The sequence below is a fragment of the Morone saxatilis genome, unplaced genomic scaffold, assembly GCF_004916995.1.
Source record: "Morone saxatilis isolate NCDOM2014 unplaced genomic scaffold, NCSU_SB_2.0 Contig2, whole genome shotgun sequence".
Classification (NCBI taxonomy): Eukaryota; Metazoa; Chordata; class Actinopteri; family Moronidae; genus Morone; species Morone saxatilis.
In genome coordinates this window covers 12,852,181-12,872,655 of record NW_023339762.1, presented here as the reverse complement: position 1 = coordinate 12,872,655, position 20,475 = coordinate 12,852,181, and the positions used below count along the sequence as shown (strand labels likewise).

Here is a 20,475-nt window from a genome sequence, read left to right as displayed (position 1 = left end):
CTCCAACCAGTTTCGTGGTCACTGTAGTTTCTCCTTTGGAAAGGGAAGGTGAAGCAAGGGAGTTGCACTCTGCAACTACACTGTTAGATGTCGCTAAATCCTACACACTGGTTCTTTAAGATAAGCAACATAGGAGGAGGAGAGGCAGAAGGGCTGTTTTTATACAGTAATTTAAATAGTATTTCCTATTGCATGATAATTAACTTCATTAAGGTTTGTACTGGAATACTCGCTGCTTTTTCTTTTGTATGAGTGTGGGAGAACAGGAGTCATTTTCTACTTCAGAGAAAGACTCCCACTTGACTGTTGACACTTCACTTTGGCTGTATTTACTATTTTACTATTTATTTGTAGAGATTATGTCTTGAGCCAGAAACTAATTTTGACCGTTGACCTTTGTTTGATTTGTCCTGTAAAAAAGCACACACAACTATCCCAATGTCCTACAAATTGTTTATTTTCTACTGATTTACAACTACTTTTACAACATCTTTACATTTTGAAAAAAAAGTGAATTCTAATATAGACCTTACCTAGTTTTTAAGCAAACATGCTAAAAATTCACAGTTTGATGCTTCTCAAATGTGAATATTTGCTTTTTTGTCTTCTATGAAAATTAATAGATTAAGATACAGAGCTTTTTGGTTCTGTTGGTTGCACAAAACAATCAATGTATTGCACTGCATTTCTTCACTATTTTTGACATTTTGTAGACCAAACCAATAATTGATTAAGAAAATTATTATTAATTATATTAATTTATAATGAAAACAGTAGTTGTAGTTGTAAACGTATCTGTAAAACATTGAGTGACAGCTTATTTCACTTGTTTTCCCTGCAATGTTTGCTCCTAAAAAATATAGTATGCATTTGTAGCAACTACAGCATGATTCAATTTTTGATGGTTGTGTTTAGGCACTTGCGGCACTTGGTCAAGGTTAGAGAAAAATTGTGGTTTTGGTAAAATAATAACAAAACTCCACTCTGAAACAGGACGTGTTTATTTTTTCAATATTTAACCGAAGCCATGATCTTTTCCTAACCTTAACCAAACTGTTTTTGTTGCCTATAAATCTAACCATACCACAGGATGCAGGATGTTTCTTTGACTGAACAAAGTTGAAGGCAGCAGTTACATACTTCCCAAAGGTTTGGGGCAAAACAAATTATGAGCATCATTTATAGGAGACAGGGTTGAAACAAAAACATACAGGAATGTGTATTTTGTCTTGGTACTCTACGGAATATCTCACTGGGACAGTTAAATTACTGTAACTACAGTGCTAACTACTGTAACTACACTTTTTTGTGATAAAAGCAGGGTCATTTGATACGTGACTGACAGATTCCTCAAGTGAAAATGGCCGGCCTTCTTATTTACATTCTGCGCTGAAGGCTCAATGTCAGTAGCTGAGGCTATTCTGCTGCATTAGCAGAATAGGAAGAGTGTCTGCCAGTTCTTCAACTTTCATTAAAAGTAAACCTTTTAAGCCAAGCCCTGCTGCCTGCCCAGACCCCCCTGACAATAATGTACTAACTGTTCGCCCGCCAAACTATCAAACTATTTTATATTCCACACCTGCTAGGCATTACACACAGTGGTCCAACCTGGCCATGCAAACACAACAGAACTCCCTTTGTTGGGGCCTCAGGACCATTAGGCGGGGTGGGTACAGCTCAAAAGTGTTCAAGAAACAATTTATCAGAAGGAGATAGACACACTACAGGCCTTTGTGCTCCCTGTGACACCACGCTCTAACGGCAGGCATTTCCTGCCCTGAGAAGGCAGGTTTTACAACATTTAGGGAGAGTTATTTTAATTGGAACCACCTACAGCCTGACAGAGGCCTCAGTGGAGAAACATGGAAAAGCTGTTGCGAGCAGCTCGGGAGGCTCCCCATGGTGTCACACGGCTAACTAACCAGTGGAGGCCGGCTCAAGGCTCTTTCTGTAAAAGATACAGTAATATTTGCTGTTTGATTTATAAACCTGTCAATAAATGCGAATATTTTCATCTGTCTATGTCTGTGGCTAGCAGTAAGCTTTTCCTGTAATTTGTCATGAAGCTCAAAGAGGGTGGGCTCAATTTCTAATGAGTCATTTATAATAGCGCCTGTTTCAAATTTGTTTTGTTGTTTATTCTCATTGCATTGTGTTAATGTGTACATCCATTAAGTTCATTAATGAGTATTTTTCTTCAAGCATCTGTACAACGTCTGTTTCATGTGGGGACAGCACAGTAGGAATCCCATTAAGTTTTTTTTCTTGACAACTTCTGCCGAATGGTTAGACATCAAAGACAGATGTAGTGAATGGCATTATTCCCAATTCTTTGGCACAGCTACAGACATTTTGCTTTCCACAAACAAACTCATATACTATTCTCCAGTGTTTAACATTTTCTGTTGATTTTGGGGTCTGGACTAGTTTTAAACTACATAGAATTATCAACATTACCAAGAGAAATTGAAATTTCATCTTATCCTACAAAAACAACAAAACAGATTCTTGCATTTGATTAACAGACATTTCAAAACACATTGGGATGTAAATGTTTGAACAAATATAATTGACCCTACAACATGTTTTTTTGAGTCAGTCTTTCATTGTGTAGTCTAGTACTGAGGTTGAACATGTTTTTTTATTTTTATTTATTGATTCTGACATGTATACTATGCAATAGTTGAAGATGCAACACAACACAAGGTGCAAATATCACAGCATTACAACAGGGAATGTCATTCGCTACACAGTTAAATAAAACATTTCCCTTTTATGCACGTTATCTCTAACCTAGTAAACCCCTCTTGTCTACAGCTGTGGGAGACCATACATCAAACTGAGCCATGGGGAAGGCTCAATAGACAAGGGAGACAGGATACCACGGTCAGGTATGCTCTTACTTTTCTTTCTCTCTATTAGTACCACCACTCCCTCCAGGCAGCATAGGAGGAGTGTGTGTGGGCATACTGTATACTATATCACAGTGTTTCCAAATCCAGTTTTGAAAATGCAGACCTACCAGTTTTTCTGATAATGCAAACTCAGACTACTGTATAAAGCATTGCCACCACACACACTGTAAAACAAGTTTTGAGTAAGGGGCAAGGCAGCAATCACTAAGATCACGAACAAAACCACTCACCATCACTTTAGCACTGTCACTCTGAGAAATGCAGCTAATTATAACAAACTGGGATTAAGGGAAGTGGAAACACCAGAGAAGTGAATTCCCCAAAAACCTGACGATCAGCTTCAGGAGATTAATTGTGGATTTTTCCCATAGGCTGCAGTGTGACATCTTTGTTTTTTCTTTTTATAGCAGAGGACCAAGTGGTGGTGTCATCAGACTACGACAGCACCCATGAAGCCAACCACAGTGACAGCAGTGATGTAGCACATACAGAGGAGGGCACAGAGGAAGGAAAAAACCCTGCCCAGAATGTCATCCTCCACCCACTAATACCTCCTGAGGTAATGCAAGATAGAATGGCCGCTGATACAGTATAACTCTGTTAGTAACAAATAACATCATAATATTAGATTGTATCTATCTGTTTACCACTTTTCATCATGTGTCACTTGTACAGGACAAACCAATTCTGGCTCCAGAGCCGTTAATAATGGAGGACTTGGAGCCTTTGATGAGTCAGCTAAACAATTGGAACTTCCCCATCTTCACTTTGATGGAAAAGACCAATGGGAAATGTGGACGGATCCTCAGTCAGGTGAGCACATCTAAGAGCACCAATGATTGAGCTCAGAGGTCAGCCAGAGTGTCACTAAAACTATTTATTATTAGCATAATAATACATGGGATTTGGACAATATTTCAGCAATAAAAAAAATACAAATTGCTGAGATACTTGGTAAAACTGTTTTTCTTTGGTTTCATAATAGATGTACATATATTTGCAACATTTGATCTACAATGCCATAATCTTAGCATTTATTTATTACAATTTCCATATTTTTTAAATTAATGTTCCCCTCTTACATGTAATGTGTTGATTATCCAAACCTGGTGATGTTCACAGACACTTTGACATTTTGAGTTTTCTGTTTCAGGTCTCCTACAGGCTCTTTGAAGACACTGGCCTGTTTGAGACCTTCAAGATCCCTGTAAAAGAATTCATGAACTACTTCCACGCCCTTGAGAATGGTTACAGAGACATACCATGTAAGCTTGAACATTTGTCATCTTCTTATGTTTTTGATTTTGCTTTAGTTTATCTATAACCATGTTTGCAGCTGTAACAATTAAACTAGCCACTAGAGGGAAATGTCATACAGCTTTTCCAGTGTTAGTCATATATGTCTGTATGCAGCCTTTATGTTGTTACAAGAAACATAAGCAGCCCGACACTGCACCCTGGTGGAGAAGATTACAAACACTAAATACACTTGTTTTCTTTCCTGACCCAGATCACAACAGGGTCCACGCCACAGATGTGCTTCATGCAGTCTGGTACCTCACCACGCAGGCTGTTCCTGGTCTGCCCAGCCTCATCACTGACCATGGCTCTGCCAGTGACTCAGGTATGTCCATTAGTACATACTGGCAGACATTTGCATGTCCTGGTGGGGGTGCTGGTGTGTATGTGAATCAATTTATGTTAACTCATTAACATCAAGTTAAGTTGCCAGATAAGAACACATGAGCTCTCAAAACCTTTTTGTTCCATGTCTAACTTGTGTTAAGCCATTTACAGCCATAAAAAACTGTCTGTATGCACATCCACACTTTATTTAGGTTTTTCCATCTGCCTGTAGCTTTACTGTGAGCTCTCATTACTGTCAGAGCATCAAACCTGCAGGAGTGTGTGTTCTTATCCTACTCACAGTTGGTCTTATCTTACTCAGGCTTTTGGCACTTGCATTTACGTACCAAACACTATTTGAAGTCTAGTACAGCATGAAATTGCAGGCAGATTAGAGTTCCCTCTCACCCATATTTCCATACCCTCATTTGTATGCCTTACTGGGGCCATCCCTTTGATCCACATATAAGTGGATTTGAATGTTCAAGTGTGTATTTCTGCGTGTGTGTGCACTAGTGTGTGTGTGTGTGTGTGTGTGTGTGTGTGTGTGCATGTTTAGGCATGTACTCATGAAAGTACAGTATGTGTGTGTTTAAATTCTGCCACCCTGCTCTTCATCCTCCTCGCTTTGTCTGTTCCCCTGTGGCCAGACTCCGACAGTGGAATAACACACAGTCATATGGGCTTCCTGGTTTCAAAGACCTACACTGTGTCAGAAGATGGTTATGGCTGCCTGTCAGGCCTCATACCTGCTCTGGAGCTCATGGCCCTTTATGTGGCTGCCGCAATGCACGACTACGACCACCCCGGGCGGACCAATGCTTTCCTCGTGGCCACCAGCGCCCCACAGGTACTCGTGCTACTCAGCCTATAGAAGAGAAAAGTAACTGATGAGTAAGTAAGTAATGATAGTGATTATAATAACTTTATTTTCAGTGCTTCAAAAAACAAGAACAAATACAATCAGGCAGGAAAATAATGAAATACAAATTCACTATCAGAAAATAAGAATAACAAATAAGACAGCTATAAGTAAAGATAAAATAATCGTTGAAAGTGCACCAGCGGTTATTCCAAAGGGTTAGAGGCCTCACGGCAAAAGGCCTGTTGCCCTTGGTCTTCAACCTCAACTGGGGAATAGCTAACAGAGCTCTATCAGAGGACTGCTGGCTACAGGCTGGAGAGTAATGAATAAGAAGCTCAGCCAGGTAGCTAAGTCTCATACCATGCAGGACCTTAAAAGTCAAGACAAAACATTTTAAATCAATTCTAAAATGGACAGGCGACCAGTGCATGGAAGGTAAAATAGGGGAGATATGAGCATGCTCTTGTAATCTAGTTAAAAGTTCTAACCCTAACCCTAACCTGAAGTTGTGTAATAATTCTCCAGAGGAGAAGTGATAAAACCCTGAACTCTGAACATTTTTCAAAATATTAAAATATCTTATTGTAGAGGTATTTCTCAAGTGGAAAAAACACAACTGAGTTAGCTTTTCAACATGGGACTGATCTAAAATAACTCCAAGGTTCTTAACAGTAGGTGCAACATGTTGAGCTAGAGAGCCAAGAGCGGCAGGGCTTATAATAAAGATTTCCTTATTGGAGGAGTTAAGCTGAAGAAAAATTTCTACCATCCATTGGGCAGCTCTGGAGGTAGAATTGGTTGTCCACTTATCAAAAGGTTGGCAGTTCAATCTTCGGCTCCTCCGACTGCATTTCAAAGTGTCCTTAAGCTAGATTCTGAATCCCAAAATTGCTCCTGATCATCATTGTATGAATGTGTTTGAATCGGTGAATGTGACATTTAGTTTAAAAGTGGTTTGAGTGGTCGTAGGACTAGAAAGGCACTATGTAAGTGCAGTCCATTTGCCATTGAACAAAAGCTAGGCAGTTATGCAGGAAATAACTTAATTGATTCAGATGGTTTACAGGACAAGTATAGCTGATTATCATCTGCGTAGCAATGAAATCAAATATAAGGGCTGAGAAGAGAACCGCTGGAATGCCGTCCCTGAGATACCCACCCATGTTCTCAACCTTTCAATAACAATGCTATGATCCACTGTGTCAAAAGCGGCGCTACGATCAAGCAAAACTTGCAACGAGCATTCGCCGACATCAGCCTTCATCAGAATGTCATTGGTAACTCTTAACATAACTCTCAAGGACAGCCTCTGTGCTGAGTTTCTGTCAGAAGGTGGGTGAAAGGTGTATAAAGTGGATGATAAGAACATGTTGTTTAAAGGATAGGTACACATTTTTCAAGTGTGTCCCATTTACTCACATGTGCATATGTACAGCGAAACATATTTCTATAGCCTGCTGCATTTTCAGTCTAGGTGTGTCTTCTAAATTTAGATAAACAGGCTATGATGATACTGAAAGATCACTTATCTATGAGAGAGTAGCAATGTTGCAGCTCAGATTTTCTTGACAATACTTTGGAAGCATGATGTGGTTTTCCAATTTCTTCAACATTTGAAATATCTCTCTTATCCAGTCTGACGTTTTATATCTCTTTTTAGTACTGTTTGCGCTATTTCAGGATTCATATATGGGTATTTTCTTACTAATATATCTAAATGTAAAGTGTTTGTCTGTTTGCAGGCAGTGCTCTACAATGATCGATCCGTTCTGGAAAACCACCACGCTGCCTCAGCCTGGAACCTCTTCATGTCGCGGCCAGAGTTCAACTTCCTTGTCAACCTGGACCACGTGGAGTTCAAGCGTTTCCGTTTCCTCGTCATTGAAGCTATACTGGCAACTGACCTGAAGAAGCACTTTGACTTCCTAGCTGAGTTCAATGCCAAGGTAGTTCTAAAAACATAATTGTTTAAAATAAACATTTAAAACATGTGACTTTTAGATCTGAATGTGGGTTCATGGACATGGTTATTAATTTGACAATATTGTGAAATTAAAAACTTTTAAAGTTGTTTATTTATCTTTTACTTAAGCTATTTGGGGGGTTTGGGATTTTAGGTCAATGCCAACACTGGGTTATAAATACTTATCCTTTGATATAAAGTTAAACATTTATGTTTAACTACTTTTATTGTGAAATGTCCAGGGGTTTTTCGGTTTGTGCAGAACATTGCAGCACTTGCAGTATGTCCCGCTCAAGTCAACAACACAAAGCACTCTGAAGTTTTCAAGAACTTGTTTAAGTGCAGACAGAATGTTGGCTTTGGATTTGAGGGTCTTGAGTTTTTCCATTGTGACTATTAGTACAGTGGTGGTGCTCGATGGCCAGGGCCTGTCAGCTAGCATTGAGCTTGCTTGCTGGCTTTGCAGCAAAAGTAACAGCAACGTCTCTCACTGCAGTGCACCCTGCTCTGCTCTTCCTGGAAGCAAATTTGCTTTTTGTGAAGTACCCATCCAGTTATACACTTGATCTCCTCAGCTTCCTGAGTTATTAGGTTAGAATGATAACACTCCGGGAATCAGTGGTCCTCCTTCTTCAGATCTGAAACTCATTAAGTGTAACTAGAAATAACAAATTCAAACAAATGCATCATTCAACTAGTGTTGAGATTAATGCAGACTTTAAGTTTATGTAATTGAGTGCTGCCACATTCGTAGAAATAAGTTGATAATCAAAGATTTCACTGATTTAATTCAGAGAACTGCAGAAGTATATATAAAACTATATCTTACAGAAACTGTGGTCACAACTTATTCACAGCATGGTAATTGTAACCTCTACATAAGCTCATTTCATTACAGGAAAAAGTCTGTTTGTGTACCTCATAATACAGGTGGAAGCTACAATTAAAAGGCCTTAAGTCCTTATGGATTTTGTCTCATCAACAGTGCATTCCAGTGTTGCCATATGTCTTCACCATGATTTGTAACCCTTCTAGACATTAATAGGAATATACAATCTTCGAACAGTAGATCAATGGGATCACATTTACATAATATTTACATATCACATGCTGTGTCTGCCAACATGTTTGAATATGCTAAATCTCAACATGTCTGTTTGTTGACCCCCCAGGTGGGTGATGATCCATCTACAGGTATTGATTGGTCTAACGAGAATGACAGGTTGCTGGTCTGCCAGATGTGCATTAAACTGGCTGACATCAATGGGCCTCTGAAGTGCAAGGACTTGCATCTGCAGTGGACAGAGGGCATTGTCAACGAGTTTTATGAACAGGTGTGTAAACCGTCTCTGATGAGAACTTAGACCTCATTTGTATATGCTAAACTAAAGATCAATGTACTGTTGTGTTTGTGTGCTTGGGGGGAATACAACAACACAAACTCCAGCGCAATATAATCCATCACAATCCAATACAGTAGTTCTGCATTGCAAAATCAAACATTTGTGAGGGTTTGGTTGAGGTTTTGTTGAGAATGTTTAGGTGTCAGTGTTATGGTATTTCAAGCCATTATTTAGTCATGTAAATATATATATTAATGCTTCTTGTAGTTAGCTTCATCATTGAGGCTATGGCAAAAAGGTTAAAAACCTACATACCGTACAACATATAGTTGTAATAGGCAAACACAGACAGACAGACAGACAGACAGACAGACAGACAGACAGACAGACAGACAGAGACAGCACAAGAAATAATGTGAAACTTGAAAACAAATTTCAACTGCTTTCTCATAATAAAGTAGAGCAGAAAACAATGACTCCTGCCACCATGCTGTGTGTTTCAGACAAATTTATTCTTTCTATTTTGTTTGTCTTTAAACCCATAAAAACAAGTAGAGAAGTAGTCTTTATTTTTCCACCAAAAAGACTTTGGACCCGAAGACTGATTGATTATTCATTTTTGATCCAATCTCTCTGACATATTGAGATAGTAATGGCAGCACTCCCTCTTGGACGGGTTATTGTATGAGCAGCTGTCCTGATTCCCTGACAAGATTTATGTTCAGTTACTGTATTCTACTTTTATATAATACATTTACACAGTATTTACATATAAATCAAGAGTCAAGGAAACAGCAGAGACAGAACACAATATCTTGTAGTTAGGTTTAAAATTGTCAGTTTTTGTTCAATTATTCATTTATATGATTTTTACTGAGCTCATAGGTAAAGGTGGTAAACTGAACTACATGGTATTGAGAGGGTTTTTTGTCAACCATATCTGGCATCATAAAAGTAGACTTTATGGCACAACAGTTGTATCGGATTGCATTAGGTACAGGTGTACCTAATAAACTGGCCACTGAGTGTACAGTGCTGCTGCAACAAACAGAATCTAGTCATGCCTTCAGCTAATGCCACCCTCAGTGACCTTTGTTACAGTATGTCCCCTTGGCACTAAATGGCTGCTAATCTCTGCTAATTGCCTCTGGGTCAAGCTCAAACTCTTATGTACCCTGCTACTTCAGCTTGGTGACACAACCAGCTTGTTATGAGCCACTCTGAGGTCCATGAGGGGAGATACAGAGTGTGGGAGCCTCGCAGGAGAAATGCTGTTCAGTGACAATAATTTTAGTGCTGCTGGATGTGGTGACGCAAGCGGGGTGCCCAGGCAACTGTCATTCAGGTGGAGCAGCAGCCTCTGATTACACTGACAGCCTTGAGAGACCAATGACCTTGAAAAAAGCAGAAAAGCAATACAACTCCTCCTTTATACAGAATATGTTCAGGCATGTATGCAAAGCACAAACATATCATAGATATACGCGCACACACTTTGTTGTGGTTTATAAAAAAACATGACAGAGCCTTGAGGATAAGATTCATTCACCAGGCTCAAATTGATTATTTTTGTGTAAACTAGGATCTGGGTGTTTTGAATCCATATCGTAAGGTTGGATAAATCTCAGAGCTTACAGGTCTTGCATTTATTTGGATAACCCAGTTAGAATCCATCTGGCCACTGTATTCATAACAGTGTCTCTTACTACATTCATAGCACATAGACATGAGGCATTAATTTGGGAAAACTAACCTTGCTATGCCTCTGAACACAACCCATCTGTTCAGATTGTAGTCATGGTGACAGCTGGATCCCAGAGCTCCTCTTTCCCTTGTTTTTTCCACCCATTCATGTGTGCTCACCGTCAAGAAATTCCATCAAGTTGCAGATCCCACTTAAACCCCATCTTTTGATGACTCTCTCTGTGCTTTGCATTAGCAGCGAGCTGCTCTGCAGGAACAAAGGCATTCTATTGTATAGTGCATGGGATGACACTTGGGGTCAGTTACCTAGGCAACCAGGAAACCTTGCTATAGCTGTTGTTGTTTCACATCCATATAGACGTCATAGACAGCACACATGCTGCTGCCCCTCATACTTCCCATTGTTGCCCTATATTCTTTAGGCCTTTGTGTAAATTACTTTAATTTTCATTGTAAATATTAAATGCATTTATATCATATACAACCTAACTGTATATTATTGGTAACAGTTTATCTTCCTTATTTATTTAGTTTTATATATATATAATTTTCCTGAAAAAAAGTGATATGTAATGTCATAGGAAGCTTCCTGGTAAGAACTATGTAATTATGTACTAAAAATCTAAGCTTGAGTCATTTAGTCAGTGCACCGCAGGTCAGCTGAACATGCAACAATGTCTCTCTAAAGGCATTAACATATATAGAGAGAATAAAGTTTCCAATAACAAATAAATTATTAAATAAAATATGGGCCTATGGAAAGTAATAATACCTGAGTTAACATGGGCCAGTTCTTTCGAGAAAATTCCTTAGGAAAACAACAGCTTATAAACTCAACACAATGTATTAAACTCAAATATCCGTCTCAGTGTATTGCATTTACTTGAGAAGAAAATATTTGGCTTGTTCTTCTGAATTAACAAGATTATCTCAGAATTCCAACAACAGTTTTCAGTAATAAGAAAATCAGCAGTCTCCCCATTTCGAAGTCCAGCATGAGCTTCAGTCTCTCTGTCCCCTAGCCGTCACCCCCTGGTATTTAGAGGGGAGGTTGGCCCGTCCCCCCATGGCCAAGTGCCTGTTTTTTAGAAGACGTTGTACAGGTACTCAGCTGTGAGTAGTAGTTTATTAGTGAACTGTAGCCTGTGAATTACACTGCAGACTGGAGTCTCTGTTAACAGCACCAAACATTCAGATAGATCTATGCTCGTCTCTTATATTCTCTGCATCCTCACTGCAATGCATTATTGTAAACTATGATGAGCGGTCTAGGTCGCATCTCTCGCCCGTGTCCAGGCACAGCCCAAAAATTCCAGCATCCACGCACCTGCAGGGGTGTGTGGACATGGGAGGGGAATCAAGGACAGGCTATCAGCCGTCGGCACCGGCCACACTGACCGACTTCCCTGCCTCTGGTTCTCCAGCAGAGTACAGAGGGGTGAAGGCTAGGGGACACAGAGACCTGCATGGGCCCACTGGAGCTTGCTGGAGGCCTGCCTTGGATTTGCGTTAGGCTTGAGGGGGAGCAGTGTATTCACTGAGCTGAACTGACTCATTTCTCTTGGAATAGCATGTGTGATAAAATGTGAATCATGCCAAGTCTTGGCATTCATTCAGCTGGTGATGATTTTGCACTAATGTGGGTCATTCTTTATGTAGGGCGACGAGGAGTCCAGCCTTGGCCTTCCCGTCAGTCCCTTCATGGACCGAGCGGCACCACAGTTGGCCAAACTCCAGGAATCATTCATCACACACATCGTGGGACCACTGTGCAACTCCTACGACTCCGCTGGCCTTATACCGGGACGATGGGTGGAACCCAACCCAGAGGAAGATGAGCCAGAGATCATGGAGAATGAGGAAGAGGATGAGGAGGACACTGCAGAAGAAGACACATCTACCAGCTCAGAAGCGTCACGTAAGCACTGTGGTCTAAAACTATAAAGCTATAAACTTGAAGAGGTGATGCAGGAATAAACTGAAAGTGATCAGAAATGTAGCCTTGAATGCCTCCTTTTGTATGAAATTGTTTGTAATTGCCATTTATTCTTTTTATATGGGTTTGATAATACACATAACACGTAATATACATCAAACAGTGGTTTCTCCTCTGAGTGGTGGGGAATAAATTAGTTTAGCAGGTGTTTTGTAGCTTAAAAAACATTGCAGTTCAACACTGGATTACAAAGCCTCTGATTAGAATATACTATAAATGCTACTGTCTCATTGGAAAGGTAAAGGGAAGTTTTTAGTAAGCCCCTAGACCAGCCTAAGAGTAATACTGTACATGTGGTAGAGTGTATTTATAATTTATACAACATATCCATTCCCCCAGCTTTAAAATTTATATCAAATAAAAATTCAAGAAATTAGCAGTTCTCTTGAGATATTTTGTTCTAACACAGATAATGGATAATTAGACAATAATACATTACAAAACTGGTCACTATGAAATCTAAAGAAATACCAGTAACCCACATACTATTTTTAGTTTGATGAGCAAAATAAAGAAAAAAGAAAGATATCTAGCTATAAACGTGGTAATTAACACTGGTGGAAACATTTGGAACTGATTTGCCCCTGTCAAAAAGATCTGACCACATGGTCTGACAGAGAGACAAGTTATAGTTCAGACGCTAGAGGCAGTGGGATTGTAGTTAACTGTCAGTTTATATTGTGTAAAATCAGTTAGCAAAATGTTTTTGTTTGTTTTTTTCAGAGAAAGCAAGTCCCAAGAAGAGGAGGAAAGTCTTCTGCCAAATAACCCAGCACCTGCTGGAAAACCACGAGATGTGGAAGAAGGTGATCGCAGAGGAGGCCCCGAAACAGGGCCAAGGAGCAGAGTCTGTCCATTTAAACAATGTAGCTGAGCCAATCCTGGCTATTCACGAGGAGGAAGAGGAGCCAGGCAGCAGAGAGGAGCTAGTAGAAGGAGAGGATGCAGAGGAGGGAGTGGAGGAACCAGAGTGGCCTGTGTCTTCGCAGGAAGACTCTAAACCTCTGGAGGAACTAGCGGAGGGGGACCCACAGTGAAACAGCCAATGGAAAATACGGAGTTGGTCAGGGCAAGGATGTGAAGAAGTACTCCTTGTTATCTTATCCTATAAACTGACTCCGGTTTTTTCCAGCACATCACTTAGACACAACACTGTAGATGTTTGGGAAATGTGTGCCTATACAAAAAAAGTGGGAAAATTTGTGCTTTACACATTTGATCTGAATATCTGGTTTCACCAAACATTTGAAGGAGGTTTCCATATTGCAATACAGGATTATTTGTGTACTTTGGGATACAGACTCTTTTGCTACTGTCAAGAGAAGAGGAAGACTGATTGCACAGACCTCAACCCAATGTGGTAACACAGGACTGCAGAAATTTGCTGCCAATTTATACATAATTATTTTCTGAATGCAATATATAGACATCACAGTTACTTGTACTTGTGTTTCAATTTTAGCAAGAGTTTTTAGGTCTCACATGGGCCATAATATGTTTTTTAGAATATATATATATATGGATTATAAAGGAAGTCAATCAAATGAGGAACATTGGCGTATCTGTCCTCCTTTCAACGTCTGCCAAAAGTACCCATAGGATTTAGCATACAAAATCAAATAATTATAAATGTTATGTTTTACATTTGTTGCCAAATTAAGTACTTTATACCATTAAGTGTAGCCATATTAGTTTAGGGAAGGAGACCTGAGGTTCCTCACGCTGTTTGTGTGTGTGCGTGGGTGTTTGTGTGTGTGTGTGTGTGTGTGTGTGTGTGTGTGTCTGCGTGTTTAAATTAGTGCACTCCAATGCACAGTTCCTCTGCAGAAGACATATATTCAGCAGAATACCTGTTATTTGTGCCATCTCTGGTCTCCAGTCCCAAGTATATTTGACCACTCCCAAATATAGTGGTCAAATAAAGGCTTCATTCACTGTCCTAAATGTTGTAGACCAGAGGACTGCACTTACAAAGCAGCAGTGGATTGTTGGGAATGGATCTATTCCGAATGCAAGACGAAAAGGGAATACCAGTTCACAGAACAGACACTACCGAAGTGTTAGGAAAATATAAGGGGAAAAGAAAAGGTAACCATTCGTTCATAAAACATTATAAAGAAACAGAAAGCATAATATCTCAAAATCCCCCAGATAAGTAAATGTATAATCCTATGAAGTTTAAAAAAAAAAAAAAAGCATAGGTACACTAATCAATACTTTCTCTTTTGTATTTTCTATCAGTTTTTTTGACTCTCTGACTACGTATTTGGAGTCAGTGTGCTGTATTATACTCTATACTTACTGGTCCTCATTATGTAAAAACCTGCTAATGATGCTGACCTTTAACCCTCAGGAAAACCTCAACTGTTGAAATTCAAAGTAAATATCTGTATCACTTGTGAGGATGTTCATAAAAGGCTCAGAGCAAGGCAAGTTTTTGGCACACGCCGCCAACTTTTCTGCCTTGACTAATATTACATATTTGCAGATAAACACAGTGAATCTGTCTGAATTCTTCTCCCGTCACCTCAGGAAGACACTCTCTCAGAGTTAAGAGCCTATGGGACTCCAGAGTGCATCAGTTGGATGTCCTTCTTCTTCTTCTGCAAGTGAAAGTCCAATCTGATAAATCACATCTGTTACTGTAATGATACACAGGGAAATGATTCCGGCAAAAGAGTCAGTCACAGTCAGTTATCTAGTCACAGTTGATACAAGAGCAAGCTATGCGGTGGCTGGTTTTCAGCATCAGAATGTCAGGTGACCTGTCCTTCGCTCCAAATATTCTCACAACAGTGGTGGTGCAAGGTTTCTGTACTACTGTAGCTGTTTGATGCCAGTAGAAAACATTGTTCTTTATTTAATGAAATCAGAGTGCGAACTACCGGGGAGCCAGGGGGAGCTTGGCTCTTCTTATTTAGTCACGAGTTCCCCTGAAAACATGATTTGTGAAATTTGACAATATGCTAATTTTGCCATGTATTTCTAGTTTTTTGGCTCTTTATCATCGTGGTTCATGCATAACATTAGGCTCCTATTGATGTATGATTCACACATTGTTGCATTGCATTGCTTTCTTATTGCTTCACAATCACTGTGAAAATAAAATAAAAATGGTAGTGAATATGTTAGTTTTAATGATCGTCACCCAAGACATTTAATTGTGAAAGTCAGTGAATGCAAATAGAAAATAAAAACTGCTTTCCAGAGCTTCCAACAGACATAAAAGGCATTGTTTCTAAAAACGTGACTTGTAAATGGATTTAACATAATTCCATTACTGCACATAACATGATTGTAATGTAGAGGTCGTTGTACTGTAAGACGTCACATGATAGCCCCTACTTTCTACTGAGAAAAAGCCACAAGGTAAACCAATAACATATTTAACTGCACAAAATGTCCCCGATAAATATCCCACTTTGCTTTAATAATTCACAAAGAAAAAGTGTTTGAGAGACCATAAGTAGATCTTGAGTTGAATAAGTTTAATGCTCCAGACAGAGTTGGCGGGTCAACTTTCTGTCACACACGAGTGCAATGAGGAAATATGTAATGAATTATCCACTGCTAATCTTGTCGAGTCCTCATGACCTACATGCACATCTGAATCTCTTGTGCATCGTATCTCATCTCGTGGTGTACCACTGCTCTCTTTCATAATCTCATTTCAATAAAAACTAAACAGCACACGTCAGCCTGTAGATAGGATATAGAGCAATCATATTGATACAGGTGTAGAACATCGTGTCCTTGTTTCGTTGCAGATCTTGTGTTAACATACTCTTATCACCACACAATGTTCTTAGCTGTGGTGAATAGCGCACTCCATCCATAATGGCCTGTTTACTGCTTCTCTGGCTGCTACTGTATGGATGGGGGAGGAGGAAGTACAGCAGCATAGGCCACACAAGTTGAGGATAATTGGTTGACCCACTGTTTAGAAAGGCATTAGACAGAGAATCATTTACCCAACATCTGACCAAACTTGTTAGAAGCCACTGAATCAGAACAAGGTTTTTTTGGCCCCTAATGACCATGTTTTCACTCACTGTATGTTGTATAAAACATGCGTGCTGTATGTTGCCTGCAATTCATCCCTAAAGAGCTATAATCATCATTACAGACACAACAGATACATTTTATGCTTATAGGCAAGTTTTTCCATACAACATATACATCTTAACTAAAGTGGTTCAGAATAAAAAAACAACACTTTCTATCATTCATTGGGATGATGTAACCTCCACTTCTAGTTTTTATTTCAAGCTTCCAGCTCAAATGCTCCAAAGCCTCTGCTTTGTTAATGTATAAATACAGTATACAGTGTGTGTGAGAGAGCAAGAGCGTGTGTGTTTGTGTCTATTTGACTATTTGAATTCTTCCATTGGCCTCTCTAATGTGACTCCTATATTTGGCTAGGTTTTACTTTAGTAGGAGTAAAAGAGGATGCTGCTTTTACTCACAAGTAGAGGTGGTGAAATGATGAAGGTGATGCAGTAGGTAGTTCTCCAGTTTTTCTCTGATACTCAGATGAAATTGTTATTCACAGACGGTCCTATAGCATATTTCTCTTTGATCTTCACTGGCAACAGTAGCAAAGCATTCATCACACAATGTCTATCATCTTTTAAGGTCTGCTGTGTTAGTTAGTTGGTGATATTTTTTTTTTTTTGAGTGGACTATGTATGCATTTTTCCCCCAGTCACATCAGCCTTGAGTCAATATTTGCATTTGAGCTGATACAGTATACACCCAGTATATCAGTTTTGACAGTGTATTTTTCACATCTTAATTGGTTTTATTTGTCATGCTTATTCACACATGTAGCATAATTGTAACCATGGGAAGCTTTACAATTATGTAAAAAAAGAGATGTATTTTTATATAGTTGACACATGATTAAATAATTGCTTTCTTCTCACTAGTACCTTGCACTTACCACATGTACTAATACTTACACAAGGAAGAATATATCCAAATACACAGTATTTGTGAAAGTAAAATAATTACTTTTCTTGCAGGTTGATGCTCCATTTTGTACAATATACATACGTATATGCTGTACAGTAAAGAAATTTTAAAACTACAAAAACTCTTTTAGATATACATTATTTATTTTTACCATTTTGTAATTTAGACACTATACTGTAGCTTCAATATTGCCAGACTTACTGGAAGTGCCTATATTGGTATTATGTATCATACAGTGAATATATTTGAAGATCATTAGAAGTTGTCACAAACTGAACCATGTGGATGTTGTAATGTGAATACATTGAATTACAAGACTATAATTTCTGTGGTATCCCTGTGTCTGTGTTGTGCTTATTTTTCATCTTTTGATTTATATTTTAGAATCTGCTTTATATTAAAATCTTTCATTATGACAAAATGTCCTAAAAGTTCTACGTGCTGTGCTTCATCAAGACAATTTTTGCACCTGAACAGAGTTTAAGCCTTGAATCTAGTTCTAGTTCTCCATTTCCTCATCATTTTAAAGTGTTATTTAAGTGGAATTCTCAAATATTTGGCTATGATGAATTGGTTAGAAGCGGAAAGCGCCAACACTCCACGAGTACCCCTCTGAGCACAGATGGAATATGTCTGTCCATTTATTAATATTCACATTTCAATATTATGTTTTGCAGTTGGAGAGAAGTATATATATAAAATGACAGACAGTTTGAATAATTTAGAGTGAAGCTTAAGAAAGCACACACACATCCTTGTATGTTGTTTCATAGACAGCCAATTGTAGCAGATTTGGAGTAACATTGAGACCAATATGTGGAACGACCCCTATCAGAAAGTTTTTATTATTATAGATTATTATCATATTATAGACTTATACTGTACATAAACATGACTATTCAGTGTAAGACAACATCATATTTCTATTCATCCCAATGTAGGTAGATAGATGTATAGTTTAATTGTTGAACTGTCTGCCCTAATGATGAATATTTTTTCCTGTATTGATCTGTTTTATTTTCATCACTTCACATCATTTAAAATATATCACTGCACAGGCAATGATAAACAAATTACTATCAAGAGTCGATACTGTCAATAATTTTTTAAAGTTTTTAAAGCAAAATTAGAATACTAGAATACTTATGATAAAATTGAAATATAAACTTCCACTCAGTAGGTTGTAGACAGTTTCCTTGCCAGAAGCTGTTCATACATTGACCATTCTTCAAACAGATCCATCCAAATTCCTTTCTACTTTCTTTTTTGTTGAAAGGTTAGAGCAATATCCATTGCTACCCACATATGCAACAAAATGTTTGGCAGCCTTCACATAAAAATAATGCACTGCCAACATCCTTTTGAGGCAAAGTTTTTATTCTTTAGCATGCTATTGGTGCTTGGCCTACCTCGCCTGAAAAAAATATTCCTTTTGAGACCCTTTGTCTTCTTCCCTATTCGATTGTTTGCTTACTCCTGGACTTCTGTGCACCAAACCTGTTTTTGGCAAGTAAAGACTGTAATCATTCAAGATCTTTCTGTCTCTGAGTGGTACTATTGAGTTTGCTTCAGTTCTCCAGTCGTTACAATATGCCATGAAAGGATCATCTACCATAGCAGATTTTGCCATATCATTGGTACAGTGGTAGCTATCACTTTGATATCTCTGGTTATACTGTATTAGACAATTGTGGGCAAAGCTACAGATCAGAAATCCAAACTGCTTTATAGAAATATTTCCCATCTGGTTATTTTATCACAATCACAATTAATACAAATATTCCAATCTAAAATTATATGTATAGTGACAGATGATTTTATATTTCTCACTCCTAATTACAATATGAGAATTTTACCTATTCAGTGTCACTTAAAAGGTAACAACCAGTCGGCCTGCTTCTGTGGCTCCAGCTCCAATTTCACTATCCAGTACAGATGTAGATTCACATTTATCTTAAAATACAGATTAAAAAATCCCAGTATCATGTTTATTCATCTTGTGTATACCTTTTTTGTAAACTAATTATCAGGCCCAAAGCACAGTCAACCATACATGGCTACAGCTGTAAGTATTGTATAAATCAACATAAACCTTAACCAACTCTACATCTTACTGTGGGTGCTTAAGATGCTTAACAGGTTATGTTAAACTACCCGTGAAGCTACATAAAGAGGTGCGGACATGTTCATAACAAGTAGGTCTGCTGTGTATAGACCATTTATCCCCATAGCAACAGAGAAACTTGAGAAATGAGGTCTGACCACCTGGTGTGTCAGTAGGCTCAACAGGGGAAGTATGACCTTATCTAACGATGCATTTTTATTAGGGGGGCAATGCATTAAAAGGTGTGTTGGTACCCTCAGTTTGGCAATTGAGGAAAAACAGCAGTAGCCTAAAGTCAAAAGATGATAGAAATAGGAGTAAGCTTGCATCATCAGAACAAAACAAGGGCAGGTGCTGAGCTCAAAGTGAGCAGACAAAGAGAAAAAAATCTGTTCGTACACCGAAAAGGCTCCAATGTCCATTTTTAGGCTATTTGATGCACCAGAGAAATATTTTCTTCATCAGACTCAAAGTCTAAAGATTCACATTCAGCTTCAAACTGTAATGCGCAATTTAATTTATTAACTACTACTCTTACTTAATTTTTTTGGGTCAGGACAAGTTTAGTGAATAGTTCAATCAAATTAGTTTTCAGTCAGAGAACTGAACTTTATTTTGAAACATGATTCAGTCTTCACTCTTTGTGAGCCTATGTTTGGTTGTTTGATGACACATTTTAATGAAGCTCTCTGCAGTTAGATGACACTGGTTCAGTCAAACAGCATCTGCATTATTTAAAGTGATTGACTTGCTCTTGCTTCTTGATGCAACACAGCTCAATAAGCTTAACAATTTAATTTCATAGTGAGTGAATAGTTTAAAGGCCCCATTTGCACTCCATTTAACGGCTGGCAGTGAAGACTAACAATTAGGATTATATTTCCTCAGTTTACATGTGTCCTTTTTGTGTGCCATGACACAGTTTTTGCTCAGCGTTTATATTTTTTATCTGAGTCATCCTTGAAAGCTGTTAACATCGCAAACT

At 38.5% G+C, this 20,475-nt stretch overlaps 1 protein-coding gene across 1 annotated transcript in view; it reads left to right on the top strand.

Annotated features, from left to right (window-relative positions):
* Positions 1 to 17,801, top strand: part of LOC118330943 (cGMP-inhibited 3',5'-cyclic phosphodiesterase A-like) — a 75,706-nt gene extending 57,905 nt beyond the window's left edge. Inside the window, exons 5-14 of the mRNA XM_035665687.1 lie at positions 2,818 to 2,891; positions 3,323 to 3,474; positions 3,591 to 3,728; positions 4,069 to 4,180; positions 4,426 to 4,539; positions 5,192 to 5,391; positions 7,149 to 7,352; positions 8,542 to 8,703; positions 12,076 to 12,334; positions 13,136 to 17,801. Coding sequence (XP_035521580.1) covers positions 2,818 to 2,891; positions 3,323 to 3,474; positions 3,591 to 3,728; positions 4,069 to 4,180; positions 4,426 to 4,539; positions 5,192 to 5,391; positions 7,149 to 7,352; positions 8,542 to 8,703; positions 12,076 to 12,334; positions 13,136 to 13,449 — 1,729 coding nt within the window. The 3' untranslated portion in view covers positions 13,450 to 17,801. The remainder of the gene's footprint in view (positions 1 to 2,817; positions 2,892 to 3,322; positions 3,475 to 3,590; positions 3,729 to 4,068; positions 4,181 to 4,425; positions 4,540 to 5,191; positions 5,392 to 7,148; positions 7,353 to 8,541; positions 8,704 to 12,075; positions 12,335 to 13,135) is intronic.
* Positions 17,802 to 20,475: the final 2,674 nt, after the last annotated feature.